We start from the raw sequence: 23,644 nt of genomic DNA on the forward strand, positions 1-23,644 counted from the left end.
CAGGAGAACCACTAGTTTTCCACAGAACAGGATAAAACCACAAGTGTGTCTTATTCCACTCAACGTTTTACATTATTCCAGAATGAGTTGGAAGGAGCCATACATGAGGCCTGCTTGACAGAACATGCTATAGGAAAAAAGATATTTGAAGCTTTATAACAATCGGCTCTTGAAGAAAGGTGTCTGCAATCACTGTATTGGTATTTACACTTATTGTGTAAATCAGCAGTCCTTCTTCCAAAATAGACTTCATTGGATTTAATGTGGCAAATTTTTAAATCATGTGGTCAAGCTCAGAGATGAAGCAAGGATTTTCCTGACTGTACATGTCTGAAAGCTTCTCTCCAACGATGAAATATATGGCGTAGGTTCTCAATCTGGAGGGTCACAAACAGATACAAGTGGGTTGCAAATAACCTGCCTTTCCTAGATTTTGAGGGTCCAGAGGTGGAAGAAATTGAACCAAATTATTTAGACTAAGTTCTTTGGAGAAAAAGACCATCTTGCCAGGTGTCTGTGTCGCGCCCAGCATGATGGGAACCCCCCTCCCGATTTCAGTTTGGAGGCCCTACTTTAATCATAAAATATAAATAAATAAATAAATAAATAAAATAGCTTTTTAAAGATCTGCAGTCACCACTAGTCTTGCTCAACTTTACCAAGACTGGCAGCAGCTTTTTTTGTCCAACTAATAATAAACCCTATCATTTTAAAATACATTTGTTGGCAGTCATCAGGACCACTAGCCAATCTCCTTCACATTCTTAATGTTTCTTTTCCAGTATTTGCTGATTTTAGTCCAAAACAATATACAGAAAAAAGGACAGACAGACAATTTGTTAACTATATATTTCTATTTCTGTTTAACTTTTTCAATTTTTGGCAAATAATTCTTTAAGTATGCTGGGAACAAGTAATGAAGAATATGATCTAGGCACTAATCATCTGGTTTGTGCAATAAATGAGCATCAAATCCAATGAAGCTTTTAAATAGGACTTACTAAGTCTTTATTCAAAATCACTGCAAGGAAAAAAAATGTATAACTAAGGATTTAAAATGGTGTCATTTTGAGCAAAAGTAGGTTTATACATTTTCAGAGTGAGAACAAGCCAATATTCAGACTCATCAGGGGAGATGAGAGTCAAGCAGAAGGTAATAACTCTGATCAGTAAGCCAATCTCTCAGTGACTCAGCATCGTTGGTTCTCAGCAATCATATGTGGCTCCATGCAGCTACCTATGCACAGGAACAGCCAAATCCTAGGAAACCAATTTGGCTTAAAAGTGGAATTGGAGTAAGAATGCTGATGCTTTTTTAAAAACAATAAGACAGAAGAAAAACATGACCTATGGTAGTGCTTTTTCTGAAAGGAAACTGGTTTGGCCAGTTAAGGGCTGAGTAACTCAGATTGCAAATGAAAAGTATTTACATCTTCAATACACAAACGAGTCTGGTTTAAATGATCAAGATGCATTTACAAGCAAAGTAATTTAACTACTGAATTCACAGAGAGAAATGTGTTTTGTCACCTACATAAACAAGTTATGGAATTTCACTGAGAAACAATATACTGAAAATTGTTATTTATATTTTGATCAGAGTAGTCAAATGGCCAGGGAAACAATTATGTATTTCTTAACAAATCACTCACTATTAGGCCTTATAGATGTTAACTTATAGTAACTGAAAGACATGGGTTTTTTAGGATTCCTTAATATTGTGATACAAATGAACATTCTAGTACAAAAGCCTAACCCAAACTCAGTTTGATAGTCAAGAGTATGATACAAAGAAACAAAGAAAGACTTTGAGGGTATGTCTACAAAGTAACTGGGACCATGCTTTCCAGTGCAGGATAGACAGATTACTCCTTGGGGAATTCTGCGCTACTACGCAAGGGCAGAATTCATGTGCTGAGCAGATTTCCCCCCCCCCCAGAAAATAACTTCTACTGGAAAGTTGCTGCAGGTGTGCCTTTTGCCCACCAGGGGCCGCTGTGGCACTAGAACAGAGCAGACATTCCCGAGCCAGCCCCAGCGGCTGATAGGGAAAAGAAGGCAGCACCCTGCCAGTGGGGCCAGGTCAGGAAGCTGGGGCTATGGGGGTAGGACAGACAGCGGCAGGGGCTGAATGGGAGTGGAGGTGCAGGGTCACATAGGGATGGGGGAGGGGTGCAGGGCCAAATGGGGGCAGGGGATGGGCAGGGGAGCGGGTTGGCTGAGTGAGGGGGCAGGGCCACATGGAGACAGGGGGTGACTGAGTAGGTGCACAGTGACACATGTGGTGTCTGAATGAGGATGTCTGAGGGGGGATGCAGGGACACATGGGGACAGCGGGCAGATGAACCTGACTGCATAGGAGAGGCTATGAGTCAGCGAGGATCTGCATGGAAGAGGCTCCCTAAAATCCCTCCCGACTCCCCAAAAAAACCTGTTCCATACTTCTCCCACCCACACCCAACAACCCTCAAGTTCACACCCAGGCTCCTTCCCAGCAATTACTTCCCTCTCCCTCAGCTCCTCCATTACCCCTGACTCCCCCAAGCCTTTGCACTGTTTCTGAATGATGGGGAAATATAGTTCTGTATTGTAGTTTAAATGAATTATTACTCAGAGTTCTGTATTAATATGCCTAGAAAGGAATCTATTTATCAAAAACCATTTCCTGAATCTTTTTCATTGTCCGTATTGTAACGGACATACTTGCTGACAGGTATTTTTAAATAAATTACCAAAATAATTGAAACTGGTGTGATTATATTGTGTTATTTTGACAAATAAAATACAGAATTTTAAAATACTGTGCGCTGAATTTTTTATTTTTTTGGCGCAGTAATAGATGCACACTAAAAATAGCAATGTCTGTGGCCACAGTGGCTCAGGTTAGACACCCAAGTACGTGTACCCAGGGAGTCAGGCAGGCTTTTACTTGGGTGGCTAGCTTAAGCCAACGCCAATACCACCACAGCCATACTGCTATTTTTAGTGTGCTAGCTCAAGTAGAGCTAGCACATCTGTCTACTGGCTCTGGAAAGCAGCTTCCCAGATGCTATGCCGACATACCCAAAGCGACTGAAAGGACAGCAAAATTTAAAAACTTTTTTTCAAAGTAGTATGAATCTGTCTGGAAAGAAAAAACGGTACTTACATAATTTTTAATTAACAGTCACTGCTTTTTTTCCATTTTATCCTTGCAGCCTCTATATTAGGATTCTTTAAGCAACTGATTAATATCACTTAAACTGTTTGCCAAACACTTTTCTACCTGGTTTTTGGGCAGGCATGGCAATGAGGAGGGAGGTAAACTAACGATAACAAGTAGTAATAATTGCTAAATCAGCACCCAAATACCCCAAAAGAACATGAGATATATAGAAATAAAACTCCTTCTGATCATACACCCCTAGTTGTCACCTACTACCTCACACTCAAACCCATATGGGGTATCAAACAACTACAACCTATATTCGATGGGGACCCTATCCTGAAAGAAATCTTTCCTGAACCCCCATTTCTGGCCTTCAAAACAACCCTCCAACCTCTCCACCCTCATCATCAGAAGCAAGCTCTCCACAGACCAGGACACATCAACTCAAAGCAGCACCAGATCCTGCCAGAACAACAGATGCAAAACCTGCAGACATATCTCCACTGCTACAATGATAAATACCCCACATGACATACCTTTCAAGATCCAGGTGTCTTACATGTGTGTCTCTCACAGCATGTAGTGCACCTCATCCAGTGCATTAAATGCACCACCAACAACTATGTTGGTGAAACCTGACAATCACTATGCTCTCGAATGAACTCACACAGGAAAGAGATTAAAAAAAGCATATCACCTGTGGGTGAACACTTTTTACAAAGTGATCACCTCTATATCTGACCTATTAATTCTCATCCTCAAAGAAAACCTGCATAGCACTTTCAAAAGACGAGCCTGGGTGCTTAAATTCACAATTCTGCTAGACACTAAAAATCATGTGTCTTAATAAAGAATCTGGATTTACGGCTTATTACAACAATCTGTAACCTACTAACCCTGTTTTTTGTCCTATGACTACAGGAGTATTAACGGGCCACATCATCTCGAATGGTCCCTTACAATATGTGCTAACTACTTATGCTAAACTATCTGTTTGTCACAGCTAAATGCAAAATCATTCTGAGTACATTTCCCAGACCTGAAAAAGAGTTCCGTGTAGCTCAAAAGTTTGTTTCTCTCACCAATAGAAGTTGGTCCTACCTAGTCTATCTAATATACTGGGACTATCTAACATAACATGGCATAAGTCAGCTCCCAGTCATTTTAGGCTTGGAAGGATTAGATTTTTATAAGTAAAATGTCAGTAAACGTCTATTTCCCTGTACACACACACAAACCAACAAAAAATATTTCCCTCTATAGTAACAGAAATTTACAGATAGGAAAAGTGAGGAAAACACTACTTGAGAACTTTTATTAGAATTTGATTTAAGGATATTTACTTTGTATATTTTTGACATAATAATGACAATGTGTGTTTTAATACTTATAAGGCTTTTTGAATCTCAATGGCTACTCTCGTGAAATAATTATTGTCCGATTTCCCACACACACATAATTTCCTGCAACTTTGAAAATGTAAATAATAAAAAAAAAATTAAAAATGCTTAAAAACTGATATTCATAAAAATTATTAAAAATAAAAATTAAATTCTGCCAAGCCTAACTATACCATAACTTTAAAAAGATTTAGGCATGAAATACAGACTCACTGTATCCATATTAACCTGACTTTTTACAAGGGTGACTTGAAAGGGAGGGGGAAAAAAAAGATGAACTTGTGACTTTTTTGCCATTTTATACATAAAGGTTCATTAAAACAAAATTAACATTAGAAATTTAAATCTTCACTAGTTCTCAAAATATAACTATAGTCTTCCAAAATAGAGATGCTGGGGTAAATACAAGAAACGTAAAGGGGAGCAATTGAGATGGGAAGTGATTTAAAAAAAAAAAAAAAAACAAGAACACATCAACATGCACTTTACTGCTATGCTTGATGAACACTTGGAAGACAATGTTTGTTAGAATTTCTATCTGCCTCTCCATTCAATTAATGATAGAGAGTTGATAAAATATATTCCAGGCCCCCCCAAGAAGGAGATTTGAGCCAGGAATTTTAAAAAAAAAGCTTTTCTTGGACTAAGTTTAAAAAAGGACAGTTTTACTGATGGCAAATCATGGGTGTAGAAAATAGGATAGAAAAACATTTGATTTTACTGTCTTGGGGAGCATGAAGGAAGCCCTCCACAATACCAAAAGTTGTCAGCTCTTCTGCCTCTGAAATTCACTGCTTGATATGCCCGTGCTAATCTATCTATGGAATACACTAGAAATTTTCTCCACAGAGGCAAAGAGAAAATACACAATACATTAGGCCAGAAGGCCCCATCCTGCACAGGACACGGCGGGGGGACATGATAACTTAGTAAGAAGCATATCCCATAAGTCTCTGCAAATTATCCCTTTGAGGAGAAGGGATAGCAGCCTTTGGAGGGGACACAGGGGAAATGAAGCTCTGACCATCATTCAGCCTCAATTCGATTTCAACACAGAAATCCAGTGAGACTGCAGGTAGCAGTGCCACAAAACATGACTGTTCCTCTGCTCCAAACCCTCCAAGGGCCTCAGCAAAGGGACTTCTACAATGAAGAATAAATGGGTGGGTGAGGTTCTGTGGCCTGCAATGCACAGGAGGTCAGACTAGATGATCATGATGGTCCCTTCTGACTTTAAAGTCTATGAGCGACTGTGCCATGAAGTTAGCACTCATTCCCTCTCTATACCAGCAGGGGGAGATCCATGAACAAAGTAGCCCACCGCACACAAATCCCAAAGTGAACAATCCAGGCACTGCCAGATCCTGAAAGCACATTAACAAAAGCTCTGTCCGTACATGGATGGGAAACTTCCAAAACATGCCTTCCACAGATTCCTATCTTAAAAACTGATTGCAGCAATTATTTCCCTCTCTGACAAAACACTTCCCTGCAGCCCTGGCTACATTATTTCCCCATCTCATATTTGGGAGGTTTAGCACAGGGACACAGGCAATTTGTTAGAGGGCGAGGGAGGAGGATATTGGACAGTCGTTACTTTTATTTAAACCCAAGGAAATTCCTTGTGAAAACCTTATTAACACAGTACTAAGGCAATTAAACTTACCAACTTAGTATAAAGAATGTTAAGAGCTTGTTTAAATTCTTACCCTTATGCATCAAGCATAACCCCTTCATTCCTTATCAGGCTTTGGTTTAGTTAATGAGGGGTACCTGACAGAGTTAGGAGAGAAGAAAGGAGCAGTGGGCACAACAGAAGCCTAAGGCTGAGAAGAGCAATGGGGAGACCCAAAAGAGTTGCTGGCCAACATGTGGTCGGCACATACAGTACACTAACCAGCCTAAGAAGGGAATGGGAGCTGCATATAGATAGCATGCATCATATGGATGTTGTGTACTACTTTTGGGAGGGGGGGAGTAAAGACGAGCGTTACAAAGGAAAGAAGAAACCTCTGCTTCCTGTTACACAGCTCCCTTTTAGGAGTAACCTTTGAGAGACCCATTTGAATATACAGAGTCTGAAAAGCTCCAAATGGCATGCAATCCACGGTTTCAAGGGAGGCAAGAGGAGAACGGCACAACCGCCGGAAACGTATCTTTTCTGGGATTATCCAAGCCCCACGTACCTTGTAAAACCACTGCCAGACAGGCCCAAGAGCATTCCAATTTCAAAATGTAGCAGGCCCAATCACATGCTGCTAGAAGAGTGTCAAAAACTTCCCCCAGACTCCGGCTGTTGGGAATGGGGATGGGGAGAGGACTTTTTCTTGTTTTGCCTCCAATAAAACTGTCCCTTTTAAAACTTAGTCCAAGAAAACTATGTTTTTATTCCTAGCTCAAGTCTCCTTACTAACTGCTACTGTTCATAACCTAGAGTACAATTGGCCCATCTTTCCCAATCTTTATTTGCAAAGAACAACTGAAGACCCCAATCCATAGCTGACTGTTTTCTCTTCCTGCTACTGACAGCTAGAGTTTAGGCAAACTGATGAGACAGCATAGGGAACTTTGCTGTCCAAAAGAGGCCTTTTCACCAAGAAGATTCTTGCACACAGCAGGATGACAGACCTGCTTTACTCACTTAGAAAGATTGTTAATACAGTGCCAAGTGGGGGAAGGGGAAGCTCATACCAGCTGTGCTCATCTGAACGTGTGATCTCATCAAAAAAGAAAAGAAAATTAACCTTTGACTCTTCTGAGGTCCCATCAACACATTGCATTATCACACAACAGCAGGTGTGTGACATAGTATTTGATAAAATACTACAATATTATATACAAAGGAACGGCACCATTTTCTATAACCTTAGATGCAAATGCAGCATTTGGAAAGCTATTTGCATTAACCACAAGAAAGATTGTAAAGTCTAACACGGTATAGATATTAACAAGTGCAGGCTTCCCAAAGTGATTTAAAGTTTCAATTTGTCAAGAACCAAAACAAGTATCAGCAGTTTATACTGGACTACTGTTCAGCTAGGTAACGTCTTAATTCTTGCATCCAATTGAGCCACATACCAACTCTGTTCTTCCTATGTGATATTTAGCTTAGCCAAATAAGGGCTCAGGCCTGAGAATAGGTCAACATGACTCAATTACCAATGAAAAACCTTGTACAATAAAATATGCTGTTACAGTAAATAGATGTGTTGAGTGCTGATGTTTAGGAAAAATGTACTGCAATGTACCAGTCCAAATCATAATAAAGGCAGCTGTATCATTTGGGGGATTTTTGTAAAAATAGGGTGTTAGCAATATGCTAACTGCAAGTTGCTATGGTGATTAATTAATGTAAATGTTAACTAACATAAAGGAATTGATGACTTAGCTTATGTAAAAACAGGGCACCCCTGAATTAATGGGTACATTAAATTAGAAGTACAAACAAAGAAAAGAGGTGGAAACCTTCATGCAGAGGTATGAATCTCAGTGGGTATTAGCATAACTCATAAAAGGTGTCACTCGGCCTGTGCGAGGGGGAGGGGGGAAGACACATCAGAAGATGCTCAACTGACCATCACCTGATGATCATCCAGGCTCTGGAGTTCCCAACACAGAAACGTATTAATGCTGGACGTTCATTATTATCTCACTTTCTTCTGTTATGGTTCTCTGACTGTGGCATTTATTATCTGCTTAATAAAATTATTAATAAATGGACGTGTCTTTCCTGAGGTGTTTCTAGAGTCTCTCAGGCTATGCCTACACTAGCACTTTTGTTGCTAAAACTTTTGTCGGTCAGGGGTTGTGCGGACAGCTCCATGTCAGGCGGGAGATGCTCTCCCGCCGATAAAGCTACTCCCGCTCATTGGGGAGGAGAGGGGGGTTAATTATGCCGGCCGGAGAGCTCTCTCATTGGCATAGAGCAACTACAAGGGAGGCCTTACAGTGGTGCAGCTGCAGCAGTGCTGCTGTAAGGTCTGTAGTGTAGACATAGCCTCACTCTAATGATAGTCCTGTGGGTGATTCTGACCTTATGGCTCTTCATACTGTAGCCAATTGAGAGCACAAACCTGCATCAATCACCACTACAGTGTGAAGTGTAAACCATGATTTGATTAAACCCCATAAATTAGATTATAAAAGGCTACATCAGCTTACAATAAGGGCCAAATGTTCAACAAGCCTCTATGTCAGGCAAATCTATTTCCACATGCAAAACCTGCAACTACTGGTGTAAGTCAAACAGTGACATTTGTGGACAGTTATTTGACTAGTGGGCAGAAGCATATACAATTACAAGTTAATTATTGAAAGCTAGAGAAATAAAGTTATATTTTCAATACTCCGCAACATAATCAACTGTATATGTCCAGATTATGAGTGGCACATAGCCAGTCGACAGTAACATTTCTTATTCCCTGTAGTTCATAGATTACTTCTTCTTCTATTTCCTCAGCCCAACTTCATCATTGACTACATTAAACAGTAAGTGTGAAACAGAGATAAAATGTATCATGAAAAAATATCAATGATGTTTATTTCATATTCTCCTTTCCTTCTTGGACTAGGCCTTGATGTGGCAGTTTGTCCAGATACTTTGTACTATATATGAACTCCATAAATATAGATTTACACAACCTGATTAACATTGCATTTTAAAAAAAATGCTTAGTTATGTGTTTACATTGGGCCATATCCTACAAGTGAACTTTACAAGCAAGCTGCCCCAACAGCTTCTATGAGACAATCTGCATGAACAAGTCTAGCAGACCTGAATAAGTCTACCGAAGGAGTACATAAGTACCTACTAGGACCCTGATCCTGCAAACACTTCAATATAGGAATGCCACTGATCTGAAAAGTCACTCAAATATCCATTTTCAGGATCAGAACCTATTATTTTAATTTAATAAAAAAAAATGTTTAAAGTGCATAAAATTCTAACAAATCCAAAATTGTCAGGTCAAATTTGGCCCAAAATTTAGGTTTTGTAAAATAAGTTTATACAAAATTTAGTATTTATAGAAATATTCTCTTTTTTCCTTTTTAAATCCATGGGAAATTAACATTCCTCCTTCAATGTTTGCAATGTGAATATTGCCACACCCTACTAATGCATGAGAACCTGAAAGTCAAACTCATCCAAGATACGTGTAGCAGCAAAAAGGTGTTAGACACAATCCTGATCCTAAAATGCAGAACCTGACTTCTCCTTTTCCCAACTCCATTATAGAGAGGCATTTTAATTATTCCCCTCCCTTGACTGACTACTGCTCTTTCGCATTGCTGCCATCCCCTCATTTCTGGTCACCTCCTGTTCTTCCCAGCCCACCCACTTTCCATCTCCCTCAGTTGTCTCCTGCTTTCTGTTGGACCCTTTGCTAGCTCTGGAAATCCAGGAAGTAACAGTGGCAAGAAATGCCTTCTTTCACCTTCAGATTAGGTACACTTCTACCTCGATATAACGCGACCCGATATAACATGAATTCTGATATAACACGGTAAAGCAGTGCTCCGAGGGGGCGGGGCTCCGGCACTCCGGCAGATCAAAGCAAGTTCGATATAATGCAGTTTCACCGATAACACGGGACGATTTTTTGGCTCCTGAGGACAGCGTTATATCGAGGTAGAGGTGTATAAACCTCCAACAGACTACGAGATTCAGTATGAAAGCTACATAAATAACGTTACACTTGAATAGTTAACCACCCAAGAGGCAAGCAATGTCAACAGTGAAGCTCTACATGTAAATTAACTGCACAAAAGGTAAAGTTATTGTTCCATATGCAACCCTAACTTTGCAATTTCCTGACTTTCGGGTACTTAATCATTCAGCATCTACATTATCTTAATATAGTTATTTGTAGTTATATTAAATGCTTTGTTACATGTTTAACTATAATTATACATTTACTGCAGCTGCAATCAAGGAGCCCTTCTAATAACTAATTTAACACCTGGCAAGTTTTATAGATGGCATCACTTACTGAGTTATGTAGTGATATAGTTCTTATTTCATATTGAAAAGAAACCAAAATCCAGTTCTGTGAGAGCTGTAATTATATGAAGATTTTCCTATAAAACTTTTATCCTTTCCATACCAAGTCATTTATATATTTATTATTCATTTTGTCCTTGTAATTCTTAACAGGTTTGTTGTCTCAAGAAAAAAATAGGGATGCTCTCTAACAGCTAAGTTAAAAGGACATGATGTTAAGTGGTCTAGGCAAAAGAAAAAAAGAGATTAAGTGGTTTTACATAAAATCTAATGGAAATGGGTTTTTACGCTTTCAGTGAAGAGCTTTTGTTGTTTTTATTATCGTTTCAACATTCCATATAAGTGTTTGCAATCCAAGTACTGAACAACTGTGCTAATGCACAGAAGCCATAGAATGAAGTGTACTAAATAGACTAGCTTCAGAAATTCATTAAGACTGTGCCTGACATGCTCACACACAGACAGCTTACTCAGGCTTGTCCATAAGCGCCTGCTCCATTGCTCTGCCCCCAACTCAGACCCCATCTATTCTATTATCAAATGTCAGCCTTCTATTTATCCTTTTAAAATCATCTTGCTGAAGTATTTGTTCCCTGGGGATGAGATCTGATTGTTAATCAGTCACACACAGTATTCCTGCAATAAATAGTTTATTTCCACCATCCTAGTGAAATGAAAAAAACAAAACAAACCACAGAAGCAGCAGAAAATTATTTAGGGTTGTTTCCCCCTGCACCACCTTCACAGACAATGAATTCAGTTTTCATAATCTAAGGTTTTAGTAACAGTATTTTTGAAATATGATTCTTAATCTATGTCCATATAATACCTTTAAAGACACGTACTTGTTCATGTAGTTTAAGGCTAGACCCTTTATACAACTTGTTGCCACAACTGGCAAGGGGCCATACACATCACCTTTCCTGCATATTACCATAGATTCTGGCAAACTTACAAGCTGTATCAGATCTTCAGCTCCCCTTATACAGGTGCCACTCTTAATCCTTACTGCTTCTTTTAACATAGAGAGCAGGAAGCCTTAAGATCAAGAGCTCAGCAAACAGGTGGGTCAGAGAGACCAGAGACATGTCTATACAGGGAAATTTACCGGCATCTTGGCACTAGAGTATTCTGCTATTGCTCCCTGTGTGGACACACTTATTCCAGAATAAGGGTGCCTTTTTCTGGTTTAGTTTATGTTGCTTAAACAAAACCAGAAAAAAGCACTTAAAGGACTTGTCTACATGGGAAAACTGACTGGCAGAACTATAGCTTTATAATCACACTGGTATAGCTGTAGCATTGTAACTCAATATTGTCAACCTTAAGTTTAAAAAGCTCAAGTCAAACCTCCAAAAATCATGAGATTTAAAAAAAAAATCATGATTTTTGGGCTAAATAAAAATTATATCATGTTTTTGGTTTTCTTGATTTTTGAACCCCACACTCCCCTCCAATGCCACTGACAGTGACAATTTGTGTTGCCTACGCTTCCAAGTTTATTAAGATGACTTTGGCTCCTGCTGCAAAGCTCTCACCCCTACATCAGCCCTTCCTCCTGCCCAGCAATTAATTCTTCCCCTAACTCTCCATCAATTCTACCCTCATCAGTTCTGCCCAGAACCTCCATCAATTCTGCTCCCCCCACCTCACTTCCACTCCTCCTGAACAGGGTGACCAGACAGCTAATGTGAAAAATTGGAATGGGTGGGGGGGGATAAATAGGAGCTGTCATAACTATAAAGGGAAGGGTAACAGCTCTCTGTGTACAGAGACTCCAAATCCTTTTACCTGTAAAGGGTTAAGAGGCTCGGGTAACCTGGCTGACACCTGACCCGAAGGACCAATAAGGGGGCAAGATACTTTCAAATCTTGGGGGGGGAAAGGCTTTTGTGTGTGCTCTTTGTTTTAAGGGGTGGTTCGCTCTTGGGACTGAGAGGGACCAGACATCAATCCAGGTTCTCCCCATCTTTCTAAACAAGTCTCTCCTATTTCAAACTAGTAAGTAAAAAGACAAGCAAGGCGTCTTAGATTTACTTTGTTTTCTCAACTTGTAAATGTACCTTTTTACCAGAGTGTGTATCTTTGTTTGCTGTACTTTGAACCTAAGACAGAGGGGGGTCCTCTGAGCTCTTTAAGTTTGATTACCCTGTAAGCTATTTTCCATACTGATTTTACAGAGATGATTTTTACCTTTTTCTTTAATTAAAAGCCTTCTTTTTTAAGAACCAGATTGATTTCTCCTTGTTTTAAGATCCAAGGGGGTTTGGATCTGTACTCACCAGGAGTTGGTGAAAGGAGGGTGGGAGGAAGGAGGGGGGATGGTTGATTTCTCCTTGTTTTAAGATCTAAAGGGGTTTGGATCTGTGTTCACCAGGGAATTGGTGAAAGGTTTCTCAAGGCTTCCCAGGGAGGGAATTCTTGTGATGGTGGCAGCGGACCAAAGCTAAGCTGGTAGATAAGCTTAGAAGTTTTCATGCAGGCCCCTACATCTGAACCCTAAAGTTCAAAGTGGGGATTCAGCCTTGACAGGAGCCTATAAAAGAAAAAGACCCAAAAATCGGGACTGTCCCTATAAAATCGGGACATCTGGTCACCCTACTCCTGAAGCTCTTCACTCCTCTCTTCCTGCTCTTTCCCAGTCATGGTGTTGCAGGGAGGGAGAGAGAGGAGGGGAAAAGAAGCCATCCCTTTGGTCACAGGCATCCTGCAGGGATCAGTTCTTGATCCCACGCTATTTAACATTTTTATCAGTGACCTGGGAGAAAATATAAAATCACTGATAAAGTTTTCAGAGGGCACAAAGATCGAAGGAGTAGTAAATAGTGAAGAGGCCAGGTCACAGATACAGAGTGATCTGGACAGCTTGGTAAACTGGACTCAAGCAAATAATATGCATTTTAATATGGCCAAATATATATACAAGAATAAAAAATACAGGCCATACTTGCAGGATGGGGGACTCTATCCTGGGAAGTAGTGCCTCAACCAGATTTGGAGGTTGTGGTGCATCATCAGCTGCACATGAACTCCCAGACTTCCCCTCCCAATGCTAGAGCCAAGAGGTCTAATGCAATCCTTGGACGCATACATAGGGGAATCTCAAATAGGAGCAGAGAGATTATATTGCCTCTGTATTCTGCACTGATGCAACCGATGCTGGGATACTGTGTCCAGCCCTAGTTTTCATCATTTAAGAGGGATGCTGACAAATTGGAGACGGTTCAGAGAAGAGCCACAAGAATGATCAAAGGATTAAAGAACAAGCCTTATAGTAAAAGACACAAGGAGCTCAATCTAGTCAGTTTATCAAAGAATAGGTTTAAGGGTGATTTGATCAATTGATAAGTACCTACTTGGGGAACCAATATTTGATAATGGGATCTTCAGTCTAGCAGACAAAAAGTATAACAAGATCCAGTGGCTGGAAGTTGAAGCTAGACAAATTCAGACTGGAAACAAGACACAATTTTTTAGTAGTGAAGATAATTAGCCATTGAAACAACTTACCAAAGGCTGTGGTGGATTCTGCATCTGGAAATTTTAAAATCAAGACTGGACACATTTCTAAAAGATTTGTTCTAGTTCACACAGGAATTAATTCAGGGAAATCCTCTGGCCTGTGTTATACAGGTCAGACTGGATGATCATAGTGGCCCCTTCTGGTCTTAGAATCTACAAAATTTTGAATAAGAAGGAGAGGACGGAGCAGAGTTGCTGGGCTCTTTCTTCTCCTTCCCTCCTGACCTTTCCTATTAGAATAGTGTGGGCTCCTGAGAGGAGGAGGGAGGGCAGAAAGTTCTTCAGGCTTTCTGCAGCAGTCCTGATCGGCTGCTTTTCCCCAGGAGGCAGGGCTGCGAGGGAGGCAGCCAATCAGAAGAGCTCTCCTCTCCCTGAGAGAGCTGAAATTCACAAGAGGGCTGGAGTTTCTCGTCATCATAAGACCCACATACCCAGTTCAATAGATAAGTGCAGGCATAGTTAGCTCCAAAATATCCCTCCAAGAAAGGCTGTAGAATTCCCACCATTGGAGGTTTTTACAAACAGGCTGGACAAACACTTGTCAGGGATAGTTTAGGTTTACTTTATCCTGCCTCAGTGCAGAGAGCTAGATTTGAGGACCTTTTGAGGTCTCTTCCAGCCCTACATTTCTCTGTTTCCATGATCCTCAGAGGAACTTTTGTCCACTCACAGCCAGTTTGTGCTGGACTCATGAGTCCTTCTGGGGAGCTAAATCCCTATGAGGCCCAGTGGCTTCTCCTTCTGCTTCCACTGCCCCAGTGACCTTCCCAACTACCACATAGCTCATCTCCATATTTCCTGCCATATCCTCCACCACTGCTGCCTGTGTCTATGGCAACAAAGGCAAAATGCCACAAGTCATCTTTATCTGTCACTGGGGGAGGCAGAGGGAGCAGGCACTATGCCTTCAATAGACAAAGTGTCATTCTACAGAGACCTAGAATCAATACAGGAGACTCTTCCATGAGCAAAGACAAGGGGAAAGGGTATGGATGGGATGGTGGAGGCAGAAGGCCAATGAAAAAGGGAACACAGACTTGTAGGAGAAGGAAGGTTGGGAAAGAAGGTAAATACAGTAACTCCTCGCTTAACGTTGTAGTTATGTTCTTGAAAAATGTGACTTTAAGCGAAACGATGTTAAGCTAATCCAAGTTCCCCATAAGAATTAATGTAAATGGGGGGTTAGGTTCCAGGGAAATTATTTTTGCCAGACAAAAAAGACATTATATACATATACAGTATAAGTTTTAAACAATTTTAAACAAACAATGTAATACCGTACTCAGCAATGATGATTGTGAAGCTTGGTTGAGGTGGTGGAGTCAGAGGGTGAAAGAGGGTACATCATCCGGCTGTTCCTCTTGCTGTTCTTTTCAAAGTGCCGGGATGTGCTCAACCCCCGGCTCTGCCCCAGGCCCGCCCCCACTCCACCCCTTCCCCCAGGGCCCCACCCCACCTCTTCCCACCTCTGCTCCACCCCCTCCCCTGAGCACACCGCGTCCTCGCTCCTCCCTCCTCCCCCAGCCTCCTGAACGCCTCCAAACAGCTGTTTGCTATGGGCAGGAAGCGTGCAGCCTCCCCCCTCCCTCCCTGCACCTCCCGCTCGCAGCAAATCAGCTGTTTCGCAGCATTCAGGCGGCTCGGGGGGGGGCAGGCTGCGTGCCGCGTCCTTGCTCCTCCCTCCTCCTCCCCAGAGCCTCCTGAACACCATGAAACAGCTGATTGCTGTGGGGACGAAGGGGGAAGTTGCTGATCCGCGGGACCGCCGGCAGGTGGGGGATGCTGGGGGGGAGGGGGGGAGAGGAGCCCGATAGGGAGGCTGCTGGCCCACCCTGGTTCCAAGCCCCTATGGCCAAATAACGTTATAACCAAACATTGCACAACTTTAAATGAGCATGTTCCCTAATAGATCAGCGACGTAACAACGTTAACCGGGATGATGTTAAGTGAGGAGTTACTGTACTTAAAGTTCGATCCCCTTCAAATATTAATTCTCTCCCAGATTTTCTTTTTTAATTCTCACCCATCCCACACCTATCTGTAGGACTATCAGAGATGGCTGCAAAAACCCTCTGAACAAAAGTTAAAATAAAGCCCTGGTATCTTTATGTATTCAGATTAATTCTGTAATTTTCAAGGCTTGAAAGTCCACTCAACAGTGGCCAATGAGAAGCTCTCCCAGACGAGTTAGGGGACTTCCACTATCAATTTCTGCAGAATTTAAGTTTTTATTTTTAATAGAGTTACATTTCTAGTCCCTAGATCGCAATTATAACTTTCCACATGCAGATCCTTATGCCTTATTTCATATATGACTTATGTCAAATTGTCTTCCCAAATCTGTAGAGAGAAAGCTCTGGTGATTTTGCCACTGCTCAGAACTTTGCCAAGCATCACCAGAGTGAAATTAGCAAAACTCTGCTCAGGTTCTCTGCTGATATCCAAAATCCTTCAAGGAGCAGAGCAACTATCAAGAAACACATTAGCATTCTGAAGCAGCAACTTCAGTTAACCAGAGCAGGAGGACTTAAAAACAGAGACTTAGGGAGAGGTAGCGCAGTAGAAACTCCCATCCTGATATCAGGGGGCTATGTATGGGGTTGGGGGAAAAGAAACAGAAAGCTCCTGACCCTTCCAACAACTGGAGAAGTTGGAACTTCAAATTTATAAAAATCCCAGCTGTGACAGTTCAGGGAAAATGCATCTGTATTTCACCCACCAACAAGGGCACCCAGTCTAGGCTCTCGGCCCCTCAGTCATCCATTTTGAGAGGAGACCCACGTCTCTCTCCCTCCTGATCAGGGTTTTTTCAGGCTGCCCAATTCTCTGCCTATACTGAGAGTTCCCCAGCAAGCCAGAATGCCTTAATAGGTCAGAGGCTGCTCTTTACTTTCTCTCCGAAGGCTACGAACAGCTGTCACTGCCAACACTCACAAACTTTATCACACGGCTCTTTATAAGCAAGTACATTTATTCATAAGGTGAAAGTACTACAGAGAAAAAATATTAAAGACAACTGAAGAACCTACATGCACATTAAACAGCTTACTAGAGACAACACCAACTCCAACCTCGGGCTCTGGTAGGTGTCAGTCCTTCAAAAGCCACAACATGGTTTTCATCATGGTTACACATTTATAACTGTCACAGATTCAGAACCAGAACACCCATGAATAGATCAGGCTTTCCTTTATACGGCTTGGGTCTTTGATGTTGGCCTCAGGTAAGAGGATCAGCAAACAACAGTCCACTCCACAGGGCATAGGTTCATAAGGCTGTGTTTTTGCATAACCAGCAGTGGGGAATTTGCAATCACCTCCCCCTAGATATTCCCCAGGAAAATAACACTTTTTGTTCCACGAGTCCATTTTTGTCTGGCACATTGTTCAATGTAGTTTTCTGAAACCACAGGTCTGACATTTGTCACATCTCCCACTCTTGAGAGGTTCCATACAATCCCAGCCCACAGTAATACATAAATAGGGCCCTACCAAATTCACAGTCCATTTTGGTCAATTTCCTGGTCATAGGATTTTAAAAATCATAAATTTCATGATTTCAGAAATTTAAATTTGAAATTTCATGGTGTTGTAATTGTAGGGGTCCTGACCCAAAAAGGAGTTGTGGGTAGGGTTGCAAGATTATTGTAGGGGGGTTGCAGTACTGCTATGCCTATTTATGCGCTGCTGCTGGCGGTGGTGTTGCCTTCATAGCTGGATGGCTGAAGAGGGGCAGCTGCTGGCTGGGAGTCCAGTTCTGAAGGCAATACCGCTGCCAGCAGCAGCACAGAAGTAAGGATGGCATGGTATGGTATTGCCACCCTTACTTCTGTGCTGCTGCTGACAGGGCACTGCCTTCAGAGCTGGGCGCCTGGCCAGCAGCCAACGCTCCTTGGCCACCCAGCTCTGAAGGCAGTTCAGAAATAAGGGTAGCAATACCATGACTCCCCTAAAATAACCTTGCAACCCTCTTTTGGGAGGGGACCCCCAGATTGAGAAATGCTGGTCTCCCCCCGTGAAATCTGTAAGTAAAAGCACACAAGACCGGATTTCACGGGGGGGAGACCAGATTTCATGGTCCGTGACATTTTTCATGGCCCTGAATTTGGTAGGATCCTATACGTAAACCATTCATTTAATAAAATGGACCCCAAATAAACTTCATTCAATAAAGTCTCCCAAGGATTTTGCAGGAAATTGCCATACCTGTCACAACAGCTTTCCCCCTTTCACCACAGCTGACGAAAATAGGGGGACTGGTCCTCTCACTATGTGGTTGCCTTTGAATCTCCCAGGTGGATCCATCCTTTCCTGTCTTTCAAATATACCTCTGGCTAGTAGGTACTTGGTAAATTTTTCAAGCCTTGGCTGTACTGAGTGTTTTTCTAAGTCAGGGGTCGGCAATGTTTGGCACGCGGCTCGCCAGGGTAAGCACCCTAGCGGGCCGGGCCAGTTTATTTACCTGCTGACGCGGCAGGTTCAGCCGATCGCAGCCCCCACTGGCCGCGGTTCGCCGTCCCGGGCCAATGGGGGCAGCGGGAAGCCGCGGCCAGCACATCCCTCGCCCGCGCCACTTCCCACCGCCCCCATTGGCCCAGGACGGCGAACTGCGGCGAGTGGGGGCCGCGAACGGCCGAACCTGCCGCGTCAGCAGGTAAATAAACTCGCCCGGCCCGCTAGGGTGCTTACCCTGGCGAGCCGCGTGCCAAACGTTGCCAACCCCTGTTCTAAGTAGTACCTCTAAATCCCTTTTAAAGCCTGGTCTACAAGCATATTTTCGTATAACTATTTCTGTAAAAATCATACCCTTAATCCAAGTTTTAGGCTGTTTTCACAGACAAAAAATATTTTTCTTTAAATTTATTTTAACAACAACACGTGTTAGCCATATTTCTGTAAGATTTTAGTGGAGACAAGACACAAGAGTTTTTTACTAAAGTATAGTTAGACAAAGTCAGCATTATACCCCCCACCTGGGTTTAATCTCACCTAGCGACATCACTGTAAAAACTACAGAGCCTTGTCTCCACTATGATTTTTACAGCAAACAGTTAACACACATTACCTATCTCACTGTAAAAACCCACCTTTTTTGGCAGTGAAGACACAGCCAAACTGGTACAACTCCCACAAAAGGGATTTGTGTAGCTTTAACTATACCAGTATAAACAAAAAGCTCTTACTCCTTTTGTACTTCCTTGTTCAGCCAGATCTGCTTTTTATAATCCCTAGTGTTTGTACAATATTGTTGAATGGCATACATAACCTTTGCACATACAGCAATTTATCCGAACATTTTCTGTTTCCTTTTAGTCCTTTCCCTCCACTGCTCCATCCCATTTGATTACATCCAACATTCATGTTCTCTCCCTAATTACACTTATCTTTATGCATGTGTCTTGTGATGAGACTTGTTATACAAAAATCTCAGCTTTAAAGATTTTTTTTAAATAAGTACTCCAATAAATACAACTTCTTACAAAGTTGTATAATTTCACAAAGCCTTGAATCTATACTCTAATCAACATTACTATTGCTTAAATCATGGCTAATGAAAATACACAGCAATTTTCCTTTGTACACATCTACATATCAACATTAATAGTCCATAGGGCAGGGCAATATAAAAATGAGGGGGGGGGGGAGTATTTTAACATTCTTGTTAAAAACCTTCTAAACTACAAACAGTTTTCATTGAAATTGCCCTGGAAGCTTCCATGTAGCTTGCTAGATAAGGGCAAGGTATTTTTCATAAAGCACCTATCTTACAGAAGCATCTGTTGCAGAACACTAGAACAATACAGGTTATAAGCTGTATATTGATTAAGATTCTAGATGGAGGCCTTCCAGTCTTTTGGATAAATAATTTTAAGTGATGTATCAGCAATGTTTATAAAAACGAGTTTGAACAAGTGACCATATGCCACAAAGTGATGAAAGTTATAACGAATGCCAACATCCTGGAATCATGCCATAAATGAGGAGTTATCTATTATTCTTTGTTTTACAACATCCAAGTGAGTTCTAGGTGCTTTACAGAAATAGAGAAGGAGTGGTTCGTGCTTTAAGAACTTAAAATCTAGAAATAAGAGAGTTCAGGCACTAGGCCATATACTGCCTTTGCTACCTGTACGAGATGCATACCGAATCAACTGAAGTTCTACATAGTATCTAGCTCCTGGTGTCAGAATTCACTAGAATTGCCTGCTTTTAGGAGTTTCTGTAACAGCCATATCTTTATATATATATTTAGAAGCCACAGAATTAGGGTATTTTTAGACTCTTGTATTAGTGGAGTAGAAAAATTTAAAACTAAAACTCTTTTTTCTAGAGAGTTTCCTTTCCTCAATATTTAGTCCCCACTGATTTTTTCTTGTGAAGTTTGGTGACGCCCCTTAAATGTAAAACTCCTTCTGTGTACATATAATAGGAGTTCTTCTATTTTCCTTATCTTGTTTCCTTTGTTTGCATACTATCACCTTAGAAACTTAGACGCTCTGCCCCAGATCAACCTTTACACATTTACACCATGTTTTTTCTTATTATTCTTCCTTCTAAAATTGTTTCTCTACCCATACATCACAGTATCACTACATTTTTATTAACATTACATATATATTTGTAAAACTGTTTATCCTTAGAATTAGAAGATCCAAGTTTTATTTCCATTTCTTTCACAAACATACTATACGACCTTGGATAAGTCACTCAACCTGTACATCTCAGTTTCCCCACCGATAAGATAGGGATAACACTTTCTACTTTACATGTGTTAAGAGACATAAGGCATTAGGTATTTACACATCCTGAGATAAAAGCCACTAGGGAAGTGTAGTGCCCATGGGTATATATTAATTATTAAACATTTTATTTATATAAACAGATACATATATGCACAAAATAAGTAATACATAAATGCAGAGTACCCGTGTTCCATGAATTGCAGAAATTAACTAACACTCATTACACTCCTGGGAGGTCAAGTCAATATTATCCCCCCTTTCCAGAAAAAAAAAAAAAAGGGTTAAATGTCTTCCCCGAGGCCACATAGGTAATTACAAAGCCAGGAAAAGAACGTATGGTTTCTACTAGTCCCTTGGTATAACTACTAACCCACAGGCACAGGGGTCAACCACCACCATAACAATTTATAAATACACATAACTATATTATGTACACAATTTTATTACAGATCTGTAATACAGTTTAGAACAAGCGTTGCAATTAAAAATACCATCTAATGTACGCTTTTGTATTTATCAAAACACTGAGGTACACCATGTGCACCTGCACAAATAGCATTGTTATCGCCTATTCTCATACCAGATATATACCAATGTTCATCACATCTTGCACACACACACACTAGTGTCAGAGATGGGTGGATGCAGGCACAAGCGTTCCTGCACACACAAAGGGCTGGATTATGCACACACAGGCACCCCGGTGCCTGGGCACGCACGGGAGAAGGTGCTGGGGGCTGTCCCCAGACACACACACAGACGTGCCATGGGCTGCGGGGGGGTGCATGCGGGGAGAGATGCCATGGCTGGGATAAGGAGGGGAGGGATGGGGGATGGGATGGAGTGGAGGGGGCTAAACCCAGCCAGCCCCCTCTCCCCACAGGAAGCCGGGCAGGGTGGGCGCCTCCCCATCCTCACCTGGTCTATGGGCAGCCGCACGGCGTTGCTGAGGGGCTGCAGCAGCGTGGAGCCCGTGGTGCTGGTGGCCATGGCGAGGGCGCCGCCCCCGGCCCGGGAGAACGGGGACTGGTCGGGGGGGGGGGAGGAGGAGAAGCCGCTTTTCCCTCCTGTCTCCCCACGACAGCGGCAGCAGCGCAAAGAGCCCGACCTACGTCGTGACAACAAGGGGCCGGAGGAGGCGGCGGGAGCGGCCCAGCCGCGGAGTGACAGTCCCGCTGCCCACTCCACACGCGGCCAGGCGGTTGAGTGACAGGCGGCGTCTCCCAATCCCCGCCCAGCAGGAGGGTGGGACAAAGCCACCAGTCGTCACCTCCCCCCAGCGCCGAGGGTGTCCGCGGGACCGGGTTTGGGGCAGTTGGGGTGGGTGGTGACCCCCCCCCTTGCCTTCTGCCGGGGAGCGGCTGCGGGACCGACAATGGAGAAGAGTCAACAGAACAGGGGGCCACGGCAATGCCGGGGGAAGGGTAATGAGGAGACCCCAGCCTGGGGGGCGTGGCAATGGGGGCCCCACCCCAGCATTGGAGAGGGGGCACTGACAATAGGGAGGTAATGAGGAGACCCCAGCATGGGGGGGGGGGCGTGGCAATGGGGGGTTAATGGAGGCCCCACCCCAGCATTGGAGAGGGGGCACTGACAATGGGGAGGTAATGAGGAGACCCCAGCATGGGAGAGGGGACACTGACAATGGGGAGAGGGTGCTGGCTATGGGGGGAGGGGTTAATGAGGATGTCTCAGCATTGGAGGGGGGTACTGGCAATTGGGGGAGGCAATGGAGAGGGCTGGTTATGGGGAAGCTTGTGCATTGGCAGTGGTACTGGCAATGGTGGGGTTAATGGGCCTCTACCAGCAATAGCAAAGTTAATGAGGGCCACCAGCACTGAGCAGAAGGGACAGTAGATTAAGGAGAGTACTTGGCAGGGTTGAACTGTGGAGGATATCAGCACTTGAGGGGGACAAGTCTGGGAGTGCTGGGGCAGCAACACTAGATAGAGGGTAGTACCTACCCTAAAGATTACATTGGTATCAGCACTTGACAGGAGTTTGGTACCTTGACACAATGGGATGGGAAAAGCTTGGGAGCCACAGTATTAGAAAGGTTGAGAATACTGGTCCACACTGAAAAGGAAATAGCAATTGCCTGAGGACCTAACTGCTACCCTGATAGCTATTGCCCAGTTTGGGCTAGGAAAATCACAGTGAATGCTACTATGGTGGAGGTTTGCAAAACTGTTTGTTGCAGGAGCATGTGGATGGGATAAAGGTGGACAAGATACCAGAGATTATTAAGGAATATAAACAATTGGCTGTTTCTAACAGTGCAGGAGCAATGTGCCTATTCTTCTCCTAATTCCTCTCAAATGCCCAAGAGTTTATGTGCTCCACAGGAAGGAATATTACTCCATGGTTATGCAGACATTAGTGGATCATTGTGGTAAGATTTTGGATGTTTACATGTTATACGATGGCCAAGCAAAGTGCCTGGTAACAGAATTAAAAAAAAAAAAGATGGCAAAGGGGACTCTGTTCCCACTGAACAACACTGATATTAACAAAATCTTGCTAAAGGTGTTATGCTACATACTCACTTTTACCCACTGCTAAAGAAGCTATTTCCTGAGTACACAAACTTAGAGTGACACCACTTATTCACTTAGTAGTTGCAAGATGGTAGTGGAATTTCCTTTTGGGATACTAAAAGCAATATAGGTATGTCAACCTATGGTGACAGTTCAATGACTAATACAGTGGTTGCATAAGTCGAGTACATATATGTAAGACCAAGAATGATGTCTTCAGTGACCAGTGGAGCTAGGAGGCAGTTGGGCTTGCAGCAACCTTTGTGCTACTGCCCAGACACACTCTAGCACTCA

At 42.5% G+C, this 23,644-nt stretch overlaps 1 protein-coding gene across 1 annotated transcript in view; it reads right to left on the reverse strand.

Annotated features, from left to right (window-relative positions):
- The window catches only part of MBOAT2 (membrane bound O-acyltransferase domain containing 2), a 190,356-nt gene extending 168,491 nt beyond the window's left edge, over positions 1–21,865 (reverse strand). Inside the window, exon 1 of the mRNA XM_024200479.3 lies at positions 21,732–21,865. Coding sequence (XP_024056247.1) covers positions 21,732–21,803 — 72 coding nt within the window. The 5' untranslated portion in view covers positions 21,804–21,865. The remainder of the gene's footprint in view (positions 1–21,731) is intronic.
- Positions 21,866–23,644: the final 1,779 nt, after the last annotated feature.

This window comes from Terrapene carolina, unplaced genomic scaffold, assembly GCF_002925995.2.
Source record: "Terrapene carolina triunguis isolate 2854851 unplaced genomic scaffold, T_m_triunguis-2.0 Scaffold42, whole genome shotgun sequence".
Taxonomy (NCBI): Eukaryota; Metazoa; Chordata; order Testudines; family Emydidae; genus Terrapene; species Terrapene triunguis.